At 39.2% G+C, this 23,665-nt stretch overlaps 1 protein-coding gene across 1 annotated transcript in view; it reads left to right on the top strand.

The window, feature by feature from the left end:
• FAM13C (family with sequence similarity 13 member C) overlaps nt 1–23,665 on the top strand; it is a 115,021-nt gene that overhangs the window by 22,218 nt on the left and 69,138 nt on the right. The window contains exon 6 of the mRNA XM_053948764.1: nt 8,822–8,868. Coding sequence (XP_053804739.1) covers nt 8,822–8,868 — 47 coding nt within the window. The remainder of the gene's footprint in view (nt 1–8,821; nt 8,869–23,665) is intronic.

The raw sequence follows: 23,665 nt of genomic DNA, 5'->3' as shown, positions 1-23,665 counted from the left end.
CCACCAATCCCAAAGAGAGAAAAGACTCATTAGAAGTCTGAGATGTGCCAATGGCAGCTTATTTTACCCCACTGTGGAGTGTATTGTGAAAGCTTTTTCCCACAAGCCGTAATTTCTTCTGATTTCTGTAGTTTGTATTAATTTTAGGATGTTCCCACAGTGGATTCCTAGTTGCTAGGCTTTTCTATAGGCTCATGGAGAGCAGGTGGCTGGATGTTTAGGGTATCCTAGGGGCCACATCAGCTTGTGCAGTTCTGGTGGGGGATTGCAGTGCTTTGTTGCAGAGAGTCACTCGTTGTGCTTTGCTTCTCCTGCCTTGCCAAACACTTGTCTTCAGGTACCTGTTGCTCATCATTCCTTCCCTTCCCCATCCTGTGGGAGGAAACTGACTCACAACTGGCTCTGTGCATCACCCACAGGTGAGCAAGGAGTAGGGATGTGCTTCCTCTCAGCCTTTGTGCTCCTCTTGGTCAGATGAGGTGCGATGCTGCTCCGGGATGTTTGGGTTGGAAGCCTGGCTGTTTCTGGGAGCAGGGAAGAGGAGCAGTGCAAGCTGCTGCCAGAGGTCAGGGAGACAGACTTCAGCCAGGCTGCTGAGTGGACAGTGGAAGGATTAAACCTGGTAACTGACTTTTTACTTTGGGTACAGCTCCTAACCTTGCTCTTCAGTTTAAGAAAGGGTGGAGTGATATTTGAGTTTTGACTAAGCAGGGGCGCTGCTGAAGAAGTTCCTACATATCTCAGGCAAATATTCCCAGTGCAACAAGGAGAAGCACTGGGAAGGGAGTGTACACATAGGGACAGGCTTATTCAGCAGTTCTCTTGAGTTTGTATCACTTTATTTTTTGTTTTATTTATTTAACTGAATACAGATTTCCTCCAGCGCATACTGAGCAAGATGGGAGGTGACACTGGGTAGAATGTAGTCTCTGTAGGGCTAAACATTTAAAATTCTGAAATCTAGACCTACTACTTACTTTCAATGTGATTTATGTCTCTCCACTTCTCATTTGTGCCTCCAGAATCAATCCCCAGTGAAAATACTGTTTTCTCTTTTAACCTTGCTCACCTCAGTGGCCACTTAGCAGAAGGTTTCACCTATGAGTCAGCTGAATGGGTCATTCTGTGTGTCCTTGCATGCCAGGCAGTGGAGACGTGCACAGGCTCTATTAATATCTCATAAACAGAACCAATTTTATTCAGTTCAGCAGCTAATGAAGCACTGTGGGAACAAGACAGCCAAAAGCTTGGGAATTACTCTACAAGGAAGGATTTCAGTGTTTTTTGGCAAAAGCTGCCTAAGCTCAAGGCTTTCTTGGTAAGAGCCAACAGTAACAAGGTCTTATTCTGAACAGGAGTCTAAATAAACTGAATTTTTCTGCCTTTTTTGAAAGTGCACACACAGAAATCCCAAAGTTTATTTCAAAGAATTTTTATCTAGTTACAGCCAGATACTCAATTTTGAGGAGTTCTAATGAAAGAAATTAGGAGTTGGAGTGCCAAATTGAGACCTATGGAAAATTATCTTTATTTACTTTGAAATACTTACAGGATGGAAATAGGTTTTTTTCTTCAGTTCTCTGTTGATTTCCTTAACATAGAAAGACAAAATTGAAAAGCATATAATGACTTAGAAATAATTGGATTACTACCATCAGTTACTATCAAAATTTTATTAAAATAGCTACAGAGATGGCTGAATTGTTGTGGATGATCATATATAAAATGCCTTTTTGGGGGGTGATGGAGAGTATAATAGAAGCATTACCTGGCATTAGATTTACAAAGTCATAACTTCTAAATGCCTTTAAATTTTTTTTTTTAACATGTACATTAAATTTAAATGTTCAATTCAAACTTGTGTCTGGCAGGTCAGTATCTGCAATGCTGTGTCATGGGCAGGAGAGCCCACAGCTTCACCTGTCTGTCTGTCTGTCTGTCTGCTACTTCCCTGGTGCACACAGGTGCAGCAATGTGGGGAACTCTCTTTGCCAGTGGTTTCCTAGCTGGGCTGAACACTGATAGCTCTGTGAATGTTCTACCAGAGACTCTGCCTGCAAGCAAGCTGGAACCAGCACAAATTCCATTTGAATGCCGGTGCTTTGTCTCAAGGGTGCTACTTCAAAGGTGTCTTTGGTTTCCAGAGACTGCCTCTGGCTGGATAATATTTCAGTATAAAGATAACATCATCAGAGATAAGAATAAGGAAATGATGAATGATCCTGTTTATTCTTGGGTTATTGCTGTTTGTTTTCCCTGGGCTGGAAGATACAGTTAAGAGGAATTTCAGAATGAAATCTTGCATACTAAATCTGCTGCAGAGCTGGCAGGAACCGATATAAGAGAGAGCAGGGCTCTGCCTTAAATCCTTCTCCTTTGTACATTTTTCTCTCCCTTCCTTGGTGAAATCCTGTCTTCAGCCACCTCTGTCTTTCTGTTTTAATAACATGCTGCAGTAGGATTCTCAGACTAATGGGGAAAATGTGACCCAGTGTATCTGCAGTGCAGAGAAAGCAGGAGTCTGTTTCCCTTGGCCTGTTTTCCATTTGCCAGTTCCCAGTATGTCTTTATCTCATCAGTGGAAATATTAGTAGGAAACCAAGCAATCACTACTGAATGCACTGATCTGCACAATTAGTCTTCAAATAAATCAGGATAGCTGCTCAATCTTTTACATTCAGTGCACATGGCAAAAGCTGAGGTGTAACAAGGCCATTTGATGAGACCTGCATGCAAAAGCAACGGTAAAGGAGACACCAATCTGCAGAATAAAACTGAAAAAAATTTGTACCATATGTTCAGCACCAATGAGAAAAATGAGCCATTTATCCCCCAATCCAAAAGTAAGTTTATAACTCTCTTTATGAACTTGTTTTTCTGGATCCAAACATAATAAAATGCAACCCATAATTTGTTAACTGCTCGCAATTGCACCTGACCGCATGAAAAATATTTCTGAGGTCTTGCAAGAGCCTGTAAGAATCAGAGAAGGACCAAAAAAGCAAAAGAAAATCACAATAATAAAACAATTAAAAGGCAATAACTTTTAAAATAATTGAGTAAGTATTTAAATTAAGAAATAATCTCGATTCCCATTTCCTGGGAATGTGCACTGTGCAAGGAAATAGAAGGTAATTATGCTAGAGAAGACCTGTGGTAAAATCTTTAATTATAATCATTCAGAGAGAAGTTAATTAAAAGCACATCTTTAATATAGCAGAATGGTTTTCCCCACGTGCCACCATTTGGGACTGAGTCTCTTCTGCCCTCTCTGTTATTTAACTTAAATAGTTACAAATAGCTGTGAAGGCAGTTCTAATTTTCTCTTATCTGCTGAACAATGGCTTGTGTTCCAGGAGGGGTTGTGCAGAAGGCTGTAGCATTTTCTTTTTGCAGGAAAAGAAATAGCCCCTCTTAATCCTCATTGCTGTGTAAAGAAGTTACAGGAGTAACTGCAAAATTTGAATTTACAAGTTTCCTGGGAGCTGGCCTTAGCCATGCTCCCTTTTTGCTCCTGTTTTCCACCCCCCTGTGGATCCCAGGTGTGCTGGGCAGGACTGATGTCCCTGTTGGTGGTCAGTCTGCTGACACAGCTGGCTCCACAAGCTGCTGCTCTGGCACTGCACTCACAGCAGCTGCTGCCCTGCCTGAGCTCCGTGGGGTGGGATGTTTGGCCCTGGAAATAACGTAAGGAAATAGCAAGTGGGCATGGAGGTGTGAACACAGCTGTGCAGATGAAGGCTGGTGATGAAGGTGGTTTTCAAATGCCCAGCAGGTTAACACTGCTTTTCTTTAAAGGGGGAACTTTGCTAGCAGTGCCTACCTGCATGGAGAGCAATGTCAGGCTCCCACAGCCTTTTGGTAATTAACCACAGATTATGAAGGACAGCAGAGAGGATTTTCTCCAGATTTTTTTTTTTTTTTCCCAGAAGTGGTTTAAGAGTTTTACAAAAGGTGGAGAAGCTGACAGACAGTGCAATACTTTCAAAAATCTACGGGGTAGGAATGTACTGCCTGTCCAGACTCTCTTATGCATGATGAATCCATGCCCAAATACTTGGCATGTATGTTTTGGTGTTTGATGGTTTTTATTTTTAAGCAATGAAATTTGTTTCCAAAGCATTTCTGTGTCTTTCCCAAATTAGGCTGCACTAAATTATTGCTAATGGGGGTAATGCTTCATTTAGCTACAGGCTTCCCAAATTAGACTTTTTCTTATGGTGTTCAAAACCAAATCAGCCCTTCCACTGTTGCAGTGGTCTGTGTTTCTGGCTCACAAACCCAAACCAGTAGTGAAATGCATCCTCTTTCTGCTCCTTGCCCCCAAAAAGTCAGTGCTGATGAGCACAATAAGACAAATTAATTCTGAAGCTTCTAGGTGAGACATTAGGAAGAGCTTTTGAATGACTGAAAGAGAAGGGTTAGAACTCCTGAGTCTTCAAAATGTTTATCTGTGAAGCAAGCAGTGTGCCAAAGCAATTGTGTGCTCTGAGGCCACGTGTCAGCTGAAATTTGAGGGAGGTGGAAAGCTGGCTGGAACAGTAAGTGAACAGGACAAACACTTCCACCCTGCACAGGTTTTATTTTCAAGCTATTGTGCAGTAGACACTTGAAAGCTGCTCATTAGAGGTCTGTGAAGAGCTGGAGGTGCTGGGATGATACAACCAATTAATTTTATTGGGCAAAGCAAACCCTCTGAAGGAGCTTTCTGAGCACCAGAGTGAACTGCGTCGCAGGGCTCTGGGTGGCAGGGCTGGGCTGGGGCAGGGAGGGAGGAGCCAGGTCAGAGCAGTTAGGTAACATATCCAAACTGAGATTTTAATATGCAGCAAACAACAACAAACTGAAAAATTACTATAGACACATTTAATCAGGGTAATTGGAAAGCCTTTTTTCGGAGTTCAGTTTGTATTACCCAGCTCAGTGTAGAGAAATGTTCACAGTTGTATCAGTTTCAAGAGTTGATAACACAGTGAGTGATTGCCTGGTTTTTATCAGCTCTCTGAGTGAATTTTTTCAAGTTAGAAGTAGCTGTTTCTGGTAAAAGAATAAACATTTAGGCATATGGGAGATTTTACAAACTGTCCATAAAATTAAAAATAACAATATGTCATTACATTTTTGTCAGCTGAGGTAACCTCAGGCTGCTGGCAATTTCTGTTCTAGGAAAGCTGGACTAATATATTCTGGCCATAGAATGAGGTAAAAGGCCCAGTCAAAACCTAACATTTTTAATATTCTGTACAAAAGATCCATTAATAAATTTTGAGATTAAATACTTAACTAATTGTCACAGTGAATACTTAAATATCTTTCATTTCAAGATATGTTTGTACTAATCTGTTTCTATCATAGGGGTTTTCTTTGGTAAAACTGTTTTTCATCATTAAATATATTTCTTAAGGATAAAATAATGAATATCTCTGCTCTAAATCTCCTAGGTTCTGTTTGAGAGGTGAGCTCTCAACAGCAAATAGCACACTAATTTTTCATCCTGCTTAAAATGGAGATAAAATATTTCAGTTGAGTAGTAGAGGTATAGGTTACATTTGTATGATATACCTCACTTTCTTTCATGCTAAAACAATTCAGCTCTAAACTTCTTGCTGGTTCACTAGTAAGATATTTATTACCATTTTAAATTTATTTAATACCTTCTTGATGTTACATGACCTCAGATTATTAAATGTCTATCAAACATAGTAATAGCTTTCAAAGAGCATAATAAAGCTAAACATCCATAACAGTGCTACTGGGTACTGGAACATAATCTCAATTTAAAAAAGTGAAACTGAAGTTTTTAGGAATTCTTGTATGCTACGTACTCAGAGAAGATGCATTAATAAAATTAATACATTTATTGTTGAGCTCTATTCCTCTTTGGAATGAAAATTCCAGCTCCTGGTTCTAGGAAGTGCCAAGACAGCTGCAGAGTAGCTGAAAAAGAAATGTAAGATATAGATTTGCTATACCTGTAAGAAGCCCATTGTTTTCTGTCTGTAGCACGTGTTGTTGTTTTAATAAATTATCACATGGGTGTGCTCACAGCGGTTCATATTGCTATGAATTTTGAGATCCTATATTCAGAAATGCCTGCAGCCTTTCTTTGAGACTTGGTGCTGCATCTTCTCTCTCAACAGTGCTTTTATAATTATTTTCTTTTAATAGGAAGCCAGAAAAACATTTGCCATAGCAAAGTTTAGCAAAATGAACTTAAGGTATTATGTCCAAAACACCATGGGGAAAATGTCAGGTTATAAAGGTGTGCATTTTTAAAAAGTACTAGCTTGTCTTAAAATACTCTTGCTACTGAAGAGGATGATTTTGGGGCTACAAGTTGGTTTTTTGTATAAGTAGATGCTGTAAAAGTTGCCCTCAATGCACTGTGCTGATTGAAATTATCCTTTTGCATTGCAGTTTTTCACTTAGAACAGTACTGTCAAACAAATGGCTTTTCTTCAGTGCATTTTACCCTCCATTCAAAGAGGAGTTTGGTTAAATGCAATATGCAACAGGTTGGTGAACTATCCTGCAGTGGATTAACCATTAGTGAAAGAAGTCAAAAAGTTTAGACCCAAAGCCTAACTTTAAAATATAAAGGAGAGGAAAAAAAAAAAACATCACAGTGTTTTTGTGTCTTCATCAGACACAAAATGTTTATTTTATAGCTGTGTTCTTTTCTGTGGCTCCAGATCCCTTGGCTGCAAGGGATGTATTTTTAAATTTTGAGTGAATTGTTAATTACAGCAATTTCTTACACTAAGTAACTGCAAAGATCCCTGTAGAAATCTCAGTTCTTATGCAGAAATCCATGTGAGATTGGAAACCACTGCTGTGTGTTTAGGGTGCAGTGGTGCTGTATGTGCTGGGTGTTCATAGTTGTGCCACTTCCACATAGAGTTTATTTCCTTTGTTAGTGTTGTAAAGTTCAGGAATAAAACACTTAGTGCCTCTTGTCAGTAAGGTTCCAGTGAAGACCATGCAGTAATTAAAAGCTGATCTTTCTAGAGGGAATTTGAACAAAAATAATGCTGACTCTAACCTAGGGGAACTGCAGCCACTGCAAGGGAAAGGAGAGGCCTAGTATAAGTCCCCAGATATTTAATAAAATGTTGGAGCAAGTCCAGAATAAAATAAGGCTGCTGGGCAGGGTGGGATAAGATGCACTCACTCACTGGAGTTTGCAGGGGACATTCCTGGGTTTATGATTTTAGAATAAGCCAAGACAGAAGAGGAGGAGTTTTCCTTGCCCCTGAGTATCTGCAGGGCTCAGACAGTTGTATTGGCTGATAAATCCAGCACACTGTGATGCTGGAAAGTGAGAACTAGTACTTTTGGGTGACAGGATTTAAAAAATAGCAATCTCTTATTTACAGTCAGGAAACATATAGTGAAACTGTGATTTATGTGCATGTATTAGGGTAGGAAAGCAAAGAAAGAAGATGAAGAGACTTGGTGTTCCAGGTGGGCATTCTCACGTACCAACCCATTGATCTGAGAGCTCTTGAGCTCATTTTCTTCCTTTTCAGCTGAGCATAATCAGCATTAGGCTTGTAAGTGAAGGGAAATTCTGTAGTTCAGCACTGCGCATGAAATTCCACTTGGCAGGCACTAAGTGCTTTGTGTGCGTGTAAGATTTGGGTCTTGCTTTATTTAACAAGGCAGTTCAGTGCTTGCCAGCCTGCTTAGTATACTGAAGCTCTTGGAATTAGGCACATGCCTGTTTCCCTGACTTGGGACTAAACCAGAAGTTTTGCATTTCCATGATAATGATTCTAAGATTACTTGAGGCTTGATCAAGGTTACTTGGTCACTTTTTGTGCATGACAAGTTCCTCCTGAGCAGCTCTGATTGGATGAGGCTTTTTCACTGCTACGTAATAACCACATGGCAGATGTAATTGCAACAACACTTTTGTGTCTATACTGCAACCTGGTGAATATTTGGAATTTTCTATTTTTCTAGCAGACTCAGAAAGAATCACAAAGAACAAAAGGATAAAAAGTGAAAAGGGTATCGAAGCTAGAACAGATTTTCCAGTTTCCATTTTACATGATTTACTGTCTGGAGTTCAGATAACACAAGATCTGATTCAAAACTCTTATCTCTAAAATTTAAAATAGCACCACTGAAGTCCTTCAAAGGGAAAATGGAGCTTAATCTTAAATGACAAAATCTCCAGTTGGTTTGAGGAGAGACTTTTAAAATCCTTCCTATTTGGCCACTTAGCTGTTTTTTATAGATGTCTCCTCCATTCAACTACAACGTCTTGCTGTTTTATATTTGTATCTTCCATTTGTCATAATATTTCCTCTCAAAGCTCTTATAAAATTGTGGGTACCCCGAGTAAAAGGGAATTTAATACATGGAATGCATGACATTTTTGATGCCCTCTGACCCTTTGGATGTCTGTAAGTGACCTTTTCTGTTACCTCTGACCACATGGGTGACTTTGAGCTCTGGATGACCTCTGATCTTCTGGCAACATTTTGAGCCCATTCTGACCTTTCAGTAACCTTTGATTCTGCAAGACCATTTGTCCTCTTGCAGTGACCTATGACTCAGGATGACATCAGAACTTTGGGGATGACCTTTGACTCCTGAATGACCTCTAGTATGTTCTCTATTAGAGTTCTGTGAGCATGTCCAGCTCCTACACCAGGGCTGAGATCTTGACTACAAGAACATTGCAAATGCTTAGAAGAGCCAGAAGCACTGTTTATCCTCCCAAAAATAGCTAAGAAAGCACAAGTGAGCAGTGACCAAACTGGACTGGAATTGAAATCCAGCCTTGTACATTCTGTTTCTCCTCTCTACGCAGGCCAGCAACACAGAAGATGCAGGAGGGGACAGACTCACATCGCTAAGGTAGGATGAAAGCATTTTTAGTTTTAACTGCTCCATGGAAACTTTTGATATCTCACAAAAAAATTCTATACTGTACTACTCTCATGTAATTACAGTTGGTTTGTTGGAGAATTGCTGGAGGAACAATCTAAAGAGTGAAACTTCTCAAAATCTTAATGCTGATATGTATCAGCTATAGACAGATAAATGCAGGCCACTGTCACCAGCTGACTCCCAAAAAATACCTTTTGATTCCTGGATTGATTGTTTGTGGAGAGTTTTTTCTCAGTATTCCTGTAATGCTTTATTTTGCTTATAAATCCCTGTAATCATGGGTCATGTGTTGGTGTGACCTGAGTGGGCAGGAGGAACTGCCTGGTGTCAGGAAGCATTTAATGGATTTGCACTGGTGTGGATTTGCACCAGTTGGTGCAGATACAATCAGTAAATTTATTAATAACTGAAGTCCTTTGCTGTATTTCTGTCAGAAAGACTTGGCTTTTATGAGACTAGTGTTCCTCTAAGCAAACAGCATTATGTTATGCCCCAAAACTAGATTTCTTTGCATCATTTCTCCAGCAGACTTGTCTGACCCTGGGGACATATTTTAGCAAAAAAATTTCTTAAAGTAATATTTTACCCATAAAACTTAAAACCACAGTAATGTGTTCCATCCCATTTGCATTTTAGAGTAAAAATACATGGACTAAGCTAATAGCCAAGCCACTGAAAAATCATGGTACACATTCCAGTCTTTAATATATGGTGAGGTTTTTTTTTTTTTCAGAGACCAAGTTTTTTGAATTCTCCAGTAAAACAGCTGAGAAAAATGTTATGGTTCAGAACAATTTCAAGTATTTCCCAGATATTTTGTACTGCCAGATGCTCCTGAAGTATCCCACTTAATATTCTGTTTGCTTTGCCAGTAATGCAGCAGATTAATAAACCACATTAGGTAGGAAATAGCTTTTTGCAACAACTAGGACAGATAATTCAAGGCTTTAAACAAAGCCATTGAAGCAGAAATAGGCTGGCATTTCCCAAAAGCTAATCAAATACTAGCAGAGCAATGAGGAAGTGTAATACATCATTTGGAAGTCAAAAGTCAAGGGAGAAGATTTTAAAAGATACTTTAAAAAACTCTGCTTCTGTTTGTCAGCGGACAGTACCTCCCAATGTCAAGCCTCTATCACTATGGAAATTATCAAGTCCTGTTGGAACAATCATCTATCCTGTGAGGGAACATTTTCTAAATCTCAGTGATTACTTAGGTCTGGTGGGGGACCTGCACATGCTCCTCCCTCATTGCTGGATCTGAGGCAGAAATTCTGGAGGTTTTATTCCTACATTTTTTGATCATTGTCATACAACTGGCAGTTGTTTTATTCTGGTCACACTGAGTTTAAGTTCTTCCTGTCATACTGTTGATAAGTAATTATACCAAGGCTCTGAATGCTCTGGTAGCCATGACCAGAGTGGGGAACAGCTGGGGCTGGGGTTTGCCCACAGCTGAAGCTGAAGAGCTGCAAGCTCTACACTGCACGCTGTTACAGCCCCAGCAGGGACCAGGCGAAGGAGGAAGGACGGGGCTCTTTGTCCTGAGGTTCCACGGGGAAGGTTTATTACAGGTGAAGAGTGAAAGACAGAAGAGCCCTGAGCACCTCAGTGCAAGGGCTTAAATACAGCTACAAACCACGGGGTGGAGACAGAAAATCAACCAATAGAGGGATTTCAAGGGTGGAGCAAGGGGATCACATCAACGATGTAGGACCAATCAGGATAGGGGGAGGAGAGGGAAAGGGCACATGGGTCAATGGGGCCTCGTGGATTAGGGGATTTCCAAGTGGGTGTTTCGATCAGGGATTGTCCCAGGGGGTGAGTGACAGGGAACATTCAGGAAAAAGGGGCAGGGTCACCTTGACAGGCAGGGAAGGGACTGGAACAAAGTGGGGGAATAGCTTGAGGGACAGCTTTAAGGGAGGGTGCAACTTGGGGATAAACCAACCTGGGGAAAATGTGAGGGGATAACAGAATGAGCCATTTAACCCTAGCGTAATGAAATAAACATGAACCACAACACATCTGGGTTATAAAACAATTGAATTTCAGAAGCTGCAATGAAAGGAGAAATAAAAACAAAAAAAAAAGAGTGTAAATATATTTTATAAATGCTGGAGTGTATCATCAGGCTGTGACTGCTCAGCTTGAATTTTACTGGGGCTAGGGCACTCTTCTCAGGGATTTAAGGTCAAATCCCTTCAGATAAAGAGTGGAATTAAAGCCAATTTTTCTGTCTTGTGTTTGTGCCATACATTTTGAATAAAAAAATAGTTTAATTCTCAAATATTTTTGGAAAATTCTTGTGCTATGGTTTTGTCTCCCTCACTGAAATTTCTACAGAACTGTAAGTTCTGCATCCTTGAGACATTTAGATTCACATTTCTCAGACAAGTTCATGGGTGTGCATTCTTCTACAACCAAGGTCTGATGAAGGTCAGCAAAAGGCTTTTTTCTTTTCCCCAGGAACTTCATTTGAATATGCCATTCTTGAAAGTAATGCTTTATTATTTGTTTAAGGAGTATTGTCAAGTGGGCTAGTTGCTGATGTGAATTTCCTCACTTGTTTGTATTCATTTCAACAAAATTAAGTTGTGAATATTTACAACAAATGCTGTTGGTAAATATTCACTCTGCAAGCCCTTAGGCCAGTCAATAAAGCTGTAACCCCACCTGTTTGAAAATGCACAGTAATTTGTTTCTAGCAAAAAGGGATGAACGAATCACTTGGCCATTTAGTTAGAGGTAGTTTCTTGTCTGAGCATGGACTGGAGCACTTGAATGAAGTGAGCTGACCTCCAGCAAGCAGGAACATTATTTACATGGAGCTCTGCTGCTGGTCTAAAACAATTTTCCAATGCCAAGATCACTTCTGAAAACAGCTTTTAGATGTGACAGTCTGTTCCCCAAAACGTGTGTACTGCACAAAGACCAAAACCCATGAAACCAGTATGTAGGACAGAGAGCTGTAGCCTCAGTCTGCTGTGATAGTTAAAAGTATGGCAGTCAGGAAGCCTGCTGGGAATATTGTGAAGCCTTCTGATTCAAAGTGTTAGTATTTGGTTGCCATAAAATCACCTTTTCTTTAAATCTAAGCACAAGGAATTGCCGCACAATTTCTCAGTAAATATTTCAGTCAAGAATGATGCTCTCAAGAGTACATGATCGGGAAAGGACAGGAAGTCTACTTTAGCTTTCCCAAATTGATGGCCAGTTCTGAACCGAGAGCAAGGCCAGTTACCATGCACCTTCTTTCACATCCCTGATGTGGAATTCTGTGTTGTTTGGAATGCCTTTGTGCTACTGCTTTTATAACAAAAGAGTTTCAAAGAAAACGGGATGATGCTTCCCTTTTTTCAGTTACTTCAATCATGCGCTCTTATATTCCATAACTGAAACTTGTCCCAGTAATTTAACATTTATCAAATTCCTTTTATCATGGGAAAAGTGAGGACAACTCACTGTAGGTGAGTGAGTTACAGACTTCTGTGACTTTGATTTTGTGTACCGAGAGCTGTCTTTCATTTACTGTTACACCCTGTTAAAGTAAACCAGTAGGATGCCACAAGATCCCTGCCAACTGATTTTCTGTTATGTTTGATAAAGGCTTAAGTTCAGGGCATATACCAATCTCTCAGCTTAGGAATCAGATATACAGAAATGTGTTTGGTGGATGTCTACAGTGTGCTTAGCAGGCAGTTTTAAGCCCTGTATTAAGTTAATTATTAAAGGCAAATAAAAGTGTCTGTCTTGGGGGACAAATCATTAGCATATCCAGGAATCTTGAAATGCTGCAGGATGTTTTTTTTTTGGAAAAAAAATCAAGGCAGATCCATCCTGTTGGGCTTTGGTTTTTGTTACTGTTTTAATGTAAAAGCTAATTATTAAATGGAATTGGATTTACCTGCTCTGTGGGCTAAATTTGAAGGTGTCTGGAGATATACTCTGTGCACTGTAAGCAGGGCAGTGTCACCAGGCTGGCTGGGCACGCTGCTAAATGCTGCTGAACCAAGCGGGCTCAGATAGCACTGCTGTTCTTATGAGAAACTGGTCTTTTGTCCTGCCTATTCCAATGCCAGAATAATCATGTTGCCTTTTGGAAAGAGATGTGCAGAGTAACCGGAGCCCTTGGAGTACAAAATATTGGTGATATAAAGCTGACATACCTTGTCACATCTATCAAGGATGTTCTGTCAGAAACTGCCTAGGGATTAACCAACTGGCAGGTCCACCAAGGCAAGTCTGAAATGGATGAAGTGTATTTTGAAGGAAGGGATCATAAGGTTGATGTTTCTCTTCCTGCCTTTGCTCACCAGATACTCTTTTCATGAAATATGCAAAGGCAATGGCAATTTGTAGTTAAGACCAAAGATGGCAAAAAATAACAAGCAATGGCAAGTGTGTGATAAAGCTTTTCATGCTATTTTTTTCCTCTGATCTGTTATTTTGTCTGTTCACACTTTATATTTTGATTTTTTTCCTTTTTTTTTTTTGGTCTTTGAATTAGGAAGATTCACCAAGGTTTGGAAATCTGGTTACACAATACTCTTGAGATAGATACTCATGCCTCTAGCAGAACAATGGGACTATTTTTAGGGATTTGCTTGTTTGTTTTATTTTGGTTTTGCTGGGGTTTTTTTGCTCGTCTTGCATACAAAATATAGGAAATTAAAAATCTGGTTTTCAGTTTTCCTTGGTAATGAGGTCAATGATGAAAACTTATTAATTAGTAACAGCATTTGGCTTTGCTTTAATCTCCCAAAACCAGTTTTTACATTTTTTAGGTGAGAATGTTAGAGAAATTCACTGTTTTGTATGTTTGTCCACATGCATACTCGTGTATATGGGAGTACCTTGGTGTTAACTGAAGCGATGTAAAATTCTACATGAAACTTCCTTTCCTTTGGTTTTAAGAAGCTTTTTTTTTTGCTGCTTGATATGAATTTAGCCCAAATAAACCTGGTTAAAGAGCAATACATCTATATTATTTTGCTCTAGCTTGACTATATCAGCTTAATATTAGTTGCCCACGGTGTGCCTGCACAGCCTCACTGCAGAGTGGGGTGTGGTGTGGCAGCACTGTGTTGGCTCCCTCACATCCCTTTAGAATAACCTGTTTTCATCACTCTTACTGCTACTCCACTGCTTGCATTGACCTTTTGAAGTTTTGGGCCTTTGCTTGTTTGTTTTTATTGTGTGGTGGTTTTGTTTTTCCCACAGTAGTGCTTGTAACAGGATTTCTTTCTGTTTGTGCAATCAGGCTGGTCAAGAGAAAGCAAGTGCAGTCATTTTGGGCACTGCCTGTGGGCATGGAGGGATGGATAGATCCAGGCTAAGCAGACTCAGTGACATCTTCTCTGATAGATGAATGATTATGGGGAATGTGACCCCCTGTCCAGAGCCAAGTCAGCTCTGCTGGATACTGACAGGGGATGCCACAGGGAAGTTTTCAAGTGGTTTCAATGGGGATACAGACAGATATTATGGAACTACACTTTCTAAGCAGGCATTGTGCCGAAGGTCAAGCTTTCATTTCTAACTTTCACTGTTAGAAAGGATAGAAATTAGAAAAAATAAATTAGAAAGGCAAGAATTTTGAGTATTTTCCAAGCAAAAGAGAATAGTTTTCATCCAGTCTAGGAAAATTAAATCCAGTAACAAGTGACATGTGCAAAATCCTTGGAAAGTGTTGCTGGCAATCATCATAAATTGTAGCTCAATGCATTCTTTTCCAGCTTTGAGACTTTGAGAGTAAAACTCCACAGAAGTTTTAGGTTACCAGATTTTAATTTGCAAGTATAATTCTCTGAATATCCCTCATTTTCCCTTAACAGCAGTCATTAAAATTTGCTAACATCTCACCCTTTCTTCAGAGAGCATGACAGACTGAGGAAATAGCAGTTTTCCAGACTTTATGCCAAAGCAAAGTTTTACCTTAATTGCTGTCAAGCAGTTTGTTTGTCTCACAGCTGTAAAACAGGTGTCTGTATCTCAGCAGAACAGTGCCATGGTAAATTGAATGAGGCAGGCACTAATGCATATTTCTGAGAGCTGAAACTGCTCTGAGGATCATGAGTCAGTCGTATCAGATTAGAGCTGAAGAAGTAGATTTACAGAAACTGTTTTCCTGTTGATTTCTTATGAAAATAGAAATTATGTAACTTAAGAGCTTTGGGTAGCCTATGTAAAAAGTGAAGTCAGTCCTGTTTACACCAGGGACTATTTTGAGCTGGAAAATTCATAATTCCTCCAAAGGTTGAGGTTGGGCTTGCTTCGCTTCACACTTGGAGTCTGTCTCTCCTATCAAAGAGCAAGGTTTCATTGCTGGCATAGCTATGCACCTGCCTAAACCCCTCTGGAATGGCAGGGCTGCATCTCTGATCCAGCTGGTGACATATCTTGACTGGGAACTCAGTAGGATTACCTTGGGCAGTAGATACTTCAGGGGTGAAAGGTGTATAAAGCTCCACAGGGAAGCATTGTGTGATGTGCCTGTCCCTCAAGCAGGGTTCTTTCACCCAGTATGCAAGAACCAATCAACACGGTGAGCTGAGATATTTGCTTTTGTAGTCATTCTGCAGAATGGGGTGCCAGGCAGCACTCATTTCAGGATGCAAGCACAGCCTTTTATACAAAAAGGTAACAAATAATGGTACAGAAACAGGTGATTTGGTCACTCACGCTTCTATAACAAAATTCACAATGTATATGTGGTGGTCTGGGTCCAGTTCATTCTATTATCATTTACATACACAAATTTCCCTAGGAGTGTAATTTCTAGCTTTAGAATCGTCTAAGCTAACTTGAGATCCTATTTTCAGCCTATCTGCTGCCATGAAGTTATTACTTAACCTTCTACTCTATTATAGTTTTGGCTTGAATCTATTTGAACAATTAATTGTCAATGAAATAAGGATTTCCAGCATCTGTTCCTGGGGGCTCATCATTGCTCTGTTGTTCTGGCACCTTTTACTCATGGTTTCAAGACCAGCTCACAGTCCCTGTGAGCTTTTTGTGGATTTTTTAATATCATACGTGACATCAATATAAACCCAGGGGTTTTCCTAACTGGAGTTAATTGGTAACTCTCATTTGAGTGTTACTTTTGCCAAGTGTAGCTGCTGATTGTATTTCTATTCAGAAATATTTTATAATGGCATGCAACTTGCTAAGATAAAGTTGCGTATTCTCTTAGCTCTTGATGGTTCCTATGGGATAAGATTCTCTTCCAGAGAAACCAGTTATGTTAATGAGGGAAAAAATTCCAGAGAATGGGTTCAAGAGGCACATTCCCAAGTCAGAGCCCTTGTTGAGGAGAATAGATTTCAAACATGTGTTAAATATACTTTACATTAGCGACTTGGATTCCTCTGGAACTTCACATACCTTTGAGCCTTTTTTCTTTCTAAATTTTTCTTTCTTTTACTGTTGCTGAATCAAACAAAATCTGCCCGTGGTGTGAGAATTGCTAATTGGGCTTTTCAATTACCATAAAATTTGTCAGTGCTTTATAAATGGTGTTGCTGTTGTGTGCTGCAGTGATAGTGTAATTAAAGCAGATGCAAAATATATAAATAGCCAGCTCTTTCTGCGTGTGCCATTCCTGCAGGCTGCGTGGGGAGCAGCCCTTGGCTCCAGGGAGCGGGGTCGTTCTGATGTTAATGGCAGCACATTATGGCAGCCTAAGCAGCTGCGGGAGCTGGGCTCTGCTTTCGGGGCTGCTCCTCAGCTTCAGAGGGAGTTAATGAGCAAATCGTTCTTCACATAGGGAGGGAATGAAAGAAAGCATCTCAAAGCTGATTTTGTTTGCTGCTGAAACAAAGTTAGAGAGCAGAACTCTTCCAACTACTTGAATTCATTTTAGCTTTCTACCCTAACTTTAGCATTTTGCATTTTTCATGACTCAGACTGCATGGGAAAGATGGTATGCAAAGATTTTTTTTCCTAAAATGACAGCTGTCAATATGGAGTATTTTAGGTTTTGTTCTTATGGTCAAATATGTTTTTATTTTGCTCTTGGTGTGATTTTTTAATCTGAGCAATATTGAAGAGCTGTGTTGTCCATTGACTTTGTTACTCTCCTGCAGATACATCTTTTAAAATGGCCTAGCCTGGGAAATAACAGGTAATGAGCTTTACAAGCTCCTTTCTCAGAAGTGGCACTTAAGATCTGTGGTTTTCTTCTAGTGTGACATTAATGCTGTTTGTGGCACAGGAGGACTGTGAAGAGAATTTGAAAATTAGAGATATGAATCATCATGAAAACAGTGGTAATGTTATTTTCCACGGCTGCTGGTCTGTGATGTAACTCTGGACCAGATCTTGCTTTATTACTGAGAATAGAAATTCAGTGGGATGGGAAAGAAGTTCCCTGATCCTTCTTGATGCTTTCTTTGATACCACAAGTCATCTACATGTTTAATTCCATTTAATTCTTTTGGAGTAATTTAGTAATTGAGAGTAATGGCACAAAAACCTCTCTGCACAGGAGGATGGGAATGCCAGTTATTTGCTGCAACAATTTTCAAAACATTTCCAGAGAGGATGAACATGGCCAGAAAGGTGTTTCTGTTAATTCTATCAGATTGGTGAAGAGGGGGTTATTAAGCGAATAAATTAACTACCAAGTTTCATGAAATGCTCTCAACCCAGAATTGAAGGCAATTTTACAGCATTAGCAATATAGTGCTGTACAAATATACAAAGCCTCTGATTTTTCCTTATATTTTATGAAATAATTAATAATTTGCTCTAATATTTCTGCTTCCCTGAATCCCCAGTGTATTGGGGATGCTGTCTGTTTTGCTTTGGCTTTCTTGAGGTCTGAAGATTCAATTATGGTTAATGCCAATGAAGTAATTCAATTAAGTTTTTGGCTCTTCATGAAGTAATTAAATAATTTTGGTGGCTAACGAAAATAATATTTGGCATTGCTTTTCACAGTATTACAGTACTGGACATTTGTGATAAAATGTTTCTGAGGGTAATTAAAAGGATGAAGTCTAAAAGCTTTTGGTATGACCAATGGGGATTGCTGTGGAGGCCCTTTCTAATTAACAGGGCAACATTTTGCTTTTACTACTCAGCTGGTTTGAAGGCAAAATTTTTATCTTGCAGAGAAGGCTCAGAAAATTTTTGTTACTAAGTAAATGTCTCAATAACTTCTCTTCACATGCCACAGGCTCATGCCTGGATGGAATAAGGGAAAGCATTAATAAGGGAAAGATGGTCTTGGTCCATCTGCAATTTAGTATTTAAGGTCACTGCTTTTCTCCATGACTGTGTTATTTTCCCTGATATTCTGATGATTTCTGTGGGAAGCACTGACATTCATTTACCACGTTTCCCAAGGAATGTTCCATTTTCATTTAGTGCTCCCAAAAGCTTTGGCATTTTTGCATCATATACATTGCATGTATTTTTCTTCCAAGTACCACAGCAATATAGAAAAATAAGAGTATCTCTCAAAACTAATGATTATTTACTTTCCATTTCCTATATAAGGAGTTCATAAGGAATAACTTTAAAAAAAAACACAAAACCAAAACTTCACACTGCTACTACTTCACACTATAACTGCTGTAGAAGTGAACTTTCTGAATTTCTGTTTTGGTTTTATTGTAATATGTTGAAATGGATATATCAGCAGGGGCATTTTTCTTCCTAGATTTGAAGTCCGGTAGTTTTCCAGACAAATAGCATATTCCTGGGTTATTGGAAAATTCATGCTGAGCTACTTCACATGAACTAACTTTGCATGTCACCTCTGATGTTTCTGTTGGCTGGCAAAAAATGGCTGTTATTTGCAATTTCTATTTTTTATTCTATTATTTCTACTTCTTTTGACTCTTTCTCTGCAAAGCACTTAATCTAGTAGGCTGAAAGTAGGAGGCTTTAAATATTAAAAGGAAAAGACGATGGTTACATTGAGTGCAGGCAAATCACACTGCTTAGATGTTTAAAATCAATTGTGATATATAACTAGTTTGATGATCTTGAGAAATATTTTCATCTCTGAGAAGACTGATAAGTGGATAATTTATTCTTTTGTGAGCACAAATGAACAAATGCATTTTGTATTTTTTATCTTGGCAGTTCTATGAAGCAGAAAATGCACAATTGCAGTCTTGTAGGGGTTCAGATTCAGTGTGGAAAATCCTAAGATGTCTTCAGAGAAAGTTCTGAAAAGCTTCCTATTTATGCTTCTCACTTGGTTGTTCTGGAGACTGTATTAAAGTGGTCACAGGAAAGACCATATCCTCACTGAAATTCAGACCATAGGTTTATTTTTGCTGGCTTATGACTATATATTCCTTCTTTACAAAATAAAATCTGAGAAAAAGTTTTAGTTAAGCCCTTACAATTGTCAGCTTTCAACCTTTACCATTTGTAGGTTAAAAATGTAATTTAGTGACAGAGAGCCTTATAAGAAGTGTGTGCTGCAGATGTTTTCTCATGGATAAGTCGTTCCAGTAAAATCCTCAATATGCCAAAATATTTTTTTTAATGCTCCTCCCTCAAAAAAGCAAATCAATGACTCTTTCACCTCCTGTCCTGAAAAGAATTAAATTGACAGAGGCTTTCAGAGCAGTAGCCAGAATGCCTTTCTCTCTCTCCTAGTCATGTTTTGAATTCTGTATATTGCATTTCATCTTAGTTTTTTGATGCAGAAAGTTTGCCACTTTTTTTCGAAATTGCAATTTTGTATAAAAAGTGCTTCCATTTTTCTCAGCTGTTCAAACAACTGCATCCCTTCAAAGTCCATAGCGTCCTGTGGGAATGGTCTGCATCATGGTTTCTAGTTCTTCTTGTGGGTTTCATTTTAAAGGATTTGTTCAGATGAGCAAGGACTGCCCTGAAAGGTGGTAACAGATTTTTAAAGAAGCTGTATATAATTAAAATGGTGAATGGGAAAATTTGCTGCAATGTCATTTGAGAATATTTTAAGCCCTCAGTCTGGTCACATCTGAGCACCTAGGAAGACCACAGAAGATTTTACCAGGCTTGGAAAAGTGTAAAGTGGCTCTGCTGGGAAAGCAGATGGTGCAGGAACACAGTGGGTGGGCTCCTGGATAATATCCACCCAAAGCACACTGCCTCAGGTGTCACAGAGCTCTGGGGAAAACACAGCATGGCTTTGCAGTGATACTGCTGGATATTTTTGGGCTGACAGGTAAGGGCTAAGTTTACACCTTGCCAGGGCTGAGGTGAGGTCAAGGAAGGGTTGCAGGAGCCAGAGGTGCATCAAACTTAGGGGTTCTCTAAGCACACAGGCTCCAGGATCGAGGAGGTACCTTGTCCTGCAATTTAATATGTGATGGACAACTTGTTCAGTCTCCCTTCAGTGGAGCTGAAAGGTGTGAGGCAGGTTAATGAAAATACTATTAAGTGGTCACCAAGGAAATATGACCTTCTCAGTACTTCATTCTCCCTCTTTGAATTAGATTCCTCTATCCATTGCAGTCTTTTTCCAAGGAGTTTGCTCAGATTGATGACAGAACAAGCTTCATTTTAAGATACACCTTAAGGCAGCAAGGCATTTTTCTTATTATATATGTATAGAGTGTGTCCATGACTTGATTTACAGGAGATTTTTGTTCTAAATGTTTCTGTTCTATGTGTCTACTGCAGTCTGGTAATTGGAACTGCTGTGAAATGTAGAGAAAAGGGCAGTTTAGGATTAGTGCAGCTGTAGAGACCCACATTAGTTATAAAAATCAAGTTAGGAGCTGCTTAAACACTGAAAAAAGGAGCCCATGCTGAGCTCCAGCCTCACTACAGCAAAATAAGAAGTGCCTGTTGTTGTGTTAACCAGTTTAAAATTAACTTTATCTACCCACTGTTGCAGCAGATGTGGTTGCAAGTTTCCAGGAGAGGTATGCTAGAAATCCTTGGAAAGAGCCAAATTATAAACCCTTAAGTTTATTTTTTGTGTTTTTCTGTAAAAATTGACTTCTTGTGTCAGACTTCACATATTTTCCTATTGAGTGAAAACATGCACCAGTAACATAATTTTCTCTGTTTCACAATGCTCATGTTAAATTTGAAATCAGCACTCTGACAACACTTCAGAAGGTGGTAAGCTTTTTTTTGGAGAAAGCTAATTACCTATATGTTGTTTATTTTATTAGCAGTAGTCTTTTTATGAGAAGGTTGCCATTTTTGCTTAATTTTAGGGAGGACATTTGATGCTTAAGGAGTTCTTTGTCATCTGAAATGCTACTGGAATACCCCAAGTGTCCATCTTACCTGCCTTCTCATGTTCCTGCTGATTAGGAAGGAATGGTTCTATTAGGGAGGGAGATGGTTTCGTTGTCTTTTTTGCCTAATTTGAGAGATGACATTGACATTTCTGAGCACTGATCCGTTCTGGCATTTGTTATACTATTGTTTCTTATGTTAAATACTGGCATTTAAACATATGTCAATACCTTCAGTTTATTTGCAGCTTTGTATATATTAAGATGGCAATAATATTTCAGCTTTTAGTGAAGCCTTAAAAATATTGTTTAAATGTTCAAGCCAGCTTTTACTGTAGCATCTTTTCTAATGCTGTTAATATTGCTGTGGTTGGCTGAAGTACAAATTCCTTTAAGAACAGCAACAAGTTCACACTTCAGGCATTGCTTCAACCCTTCAGGGGATCAGTGCATCAATTCACACTGGAAGTGGTGGCCCAAAGCTGAGCAATCTCCTCTTTCCTCTGCATTATCTTCAAGGAGTGCAGAAACCAGTGCACCAGGGGACCCTTGGATGGTTAATTGTCCTGTGGAAAGAGATAAATAGGTGCTATTATTTCTTATTTGTCATGGCCCACCTAAGCAGTGCTGAGGGGCAAACTGTGCATGTTTTACTGCTGGGCTCAATGTCTTGCTCTGCCTGGCCATTGCCTTTCAGACAGGGCCAAGGCAGTGATGGGGGGGAAAGCTGGATTACTTCTGCTACTGGCTGGCTTTTGAACCAGTTGGAAAATGCAGGAAATGGAATTTTTAGAGACAAGGTTTTGAAGGGTTACATTTCCTGCTTCTTAGAGTCTGAGCTCTATTTGGTGTTCCTGCTGGGAAATATGAGAGATATAATATGTCAATCATATGAGAAACAGACTGGACAAAAGGAAAGATTTCTGATATGCCTATTTTTAGGCAGTTTCCTATCCTGATTGAGGCAATATTTTGTCTGGTTTCCTTAAGAGCTAAGAATAATCTCTCCATGGCATGGTTGCCCCCAGCAAAGACTCTTTCTGTACTGTTCCAAGCTCTAGGAAAGTTTCTGAAATGGCTCCTGAAAGTTTCTGAAATGGCTTCTGAAAGTTTCTGAAATGGCTTCTGAAAGTTTCTAAAGTGGTATCTAAAACGAAGGCAATAAAACAGGTTATCATTAAAAAAACCCAGACATTTAATAAGACAGTGGGACAGGAATGTCTGATATATGTGTCTGTCAGTTGGAGGCTGTTAAATCACACTTGATACCAAAAGGGGCCCAAAGTCACTGAATTAATGAGAATCATTTCAGTATCCTCAGGCCACACACTCAGAAAAGAAGTGTCCCTCACTGGGCCAGGCTGGTGAGTGGCAGCGATTTAACCACGCACATCATTCTCTGACTTCCTGCCAATGCAATTTCAAGGAATGTTTAGTACATTTACCAATTATTGTGTTTCTGTTTTGCTTAAAAAAGAAATACAGAGGCAAACTTAATTTAGCCTATGAATTGCCCAAGACAAGAAATGAAAATGATGTCCCAGCCTGCCAATGAATAAATAGAAAACAGGAGGCTGAAGACACAGAGAGTGTGAGCACCTTCAGATGAGCCTGCATCGAGGGATCCATAAACCTGTGGTTATTTCTGGGCTGATTTGCTGGAGGATTGAGGTGCCTCAGATACATTTGTTGGGGTACTTATCATGAGATATTCCACAGAAACAAAAAAAAACCACATTTGTGGGGTGATTTTCTTTAAAGATTACTGGGTTCAACGTTGCCATATGAAGTTTTATTTTCTATCATATTGAATATGGCAATAACTACAAAGATTCTCAAAAGAAACAAGACTGAGAAGGTAACTATGTATGCTCTTCAAAAAGCAAAAATCAAAATGCATTGAAATATTGTAGTATATTTCAGTATGGCATGTGGGATTTAATAAACAGATTGATACCTAAGAATTAAGCTAAAATAAATTAAAAACTTGTAGGCAAAATAAATAAATAAAACCACCCAAACTTACAGACTTGAATTCTGCCAAAGCTAGAACTGCCAAAAATCTGTTACACATACCTATATTTTAGCTGTATGTTACTTTTTCTGAGTGGTTGCTAATCTTTGATTCTTTTGTTGGTTTGAACATGAGGCAAATTGAATTAGGGGTTCCTGACATAAGAACTCTTCTCATTTCCTTGACCCATTTTTCAGTACTGCCTTGGGTTAGTGGCGGGCTTTTTTTTATCTGCTAACTTCACTGTAAATCTCACTCTTTCTTGAGATGAGGTGGATGTAAATTGGCTGAATCATAATTCACGAGCTGTAAAACTAACAATCTATGAATTGTTTCTTTAATATTTGGGATGCAATGAAACCCCAAATTGATCTATAATAAACATAAAATAAGGCAAAATGTATACCTGTGAACAGGTTGTCCTGGCTTGTCCTCAAAGCATGCATGATTTCTAGTTTTGGTAAAACTAAAATACCATCAAGGCCTGTGCTTTTTACTGAGAAACACAAGGGCTGGAACTGAACAACAAATAATTCATGTTGGGGTA

Source organism: Vidua chalybeata, chromosome 8 (assembly GCF_026979565.1).
Source record: "Vidua chalybeata isolate OUT-0048 chromosome 8, bVidCha1 merged haplotype, whole genome shotgun sequence".
NCBI lineage: Eukaryota > Metazoa > Chordata > Aves > Passeriformes > Viduidae > Vidua > Vidua chalybeata.
The sequence above is the reverse complement of the archived record's forward strand: the minus strand, read 5'-3'. Positions and strand labels throughout refer to the sequence as shown.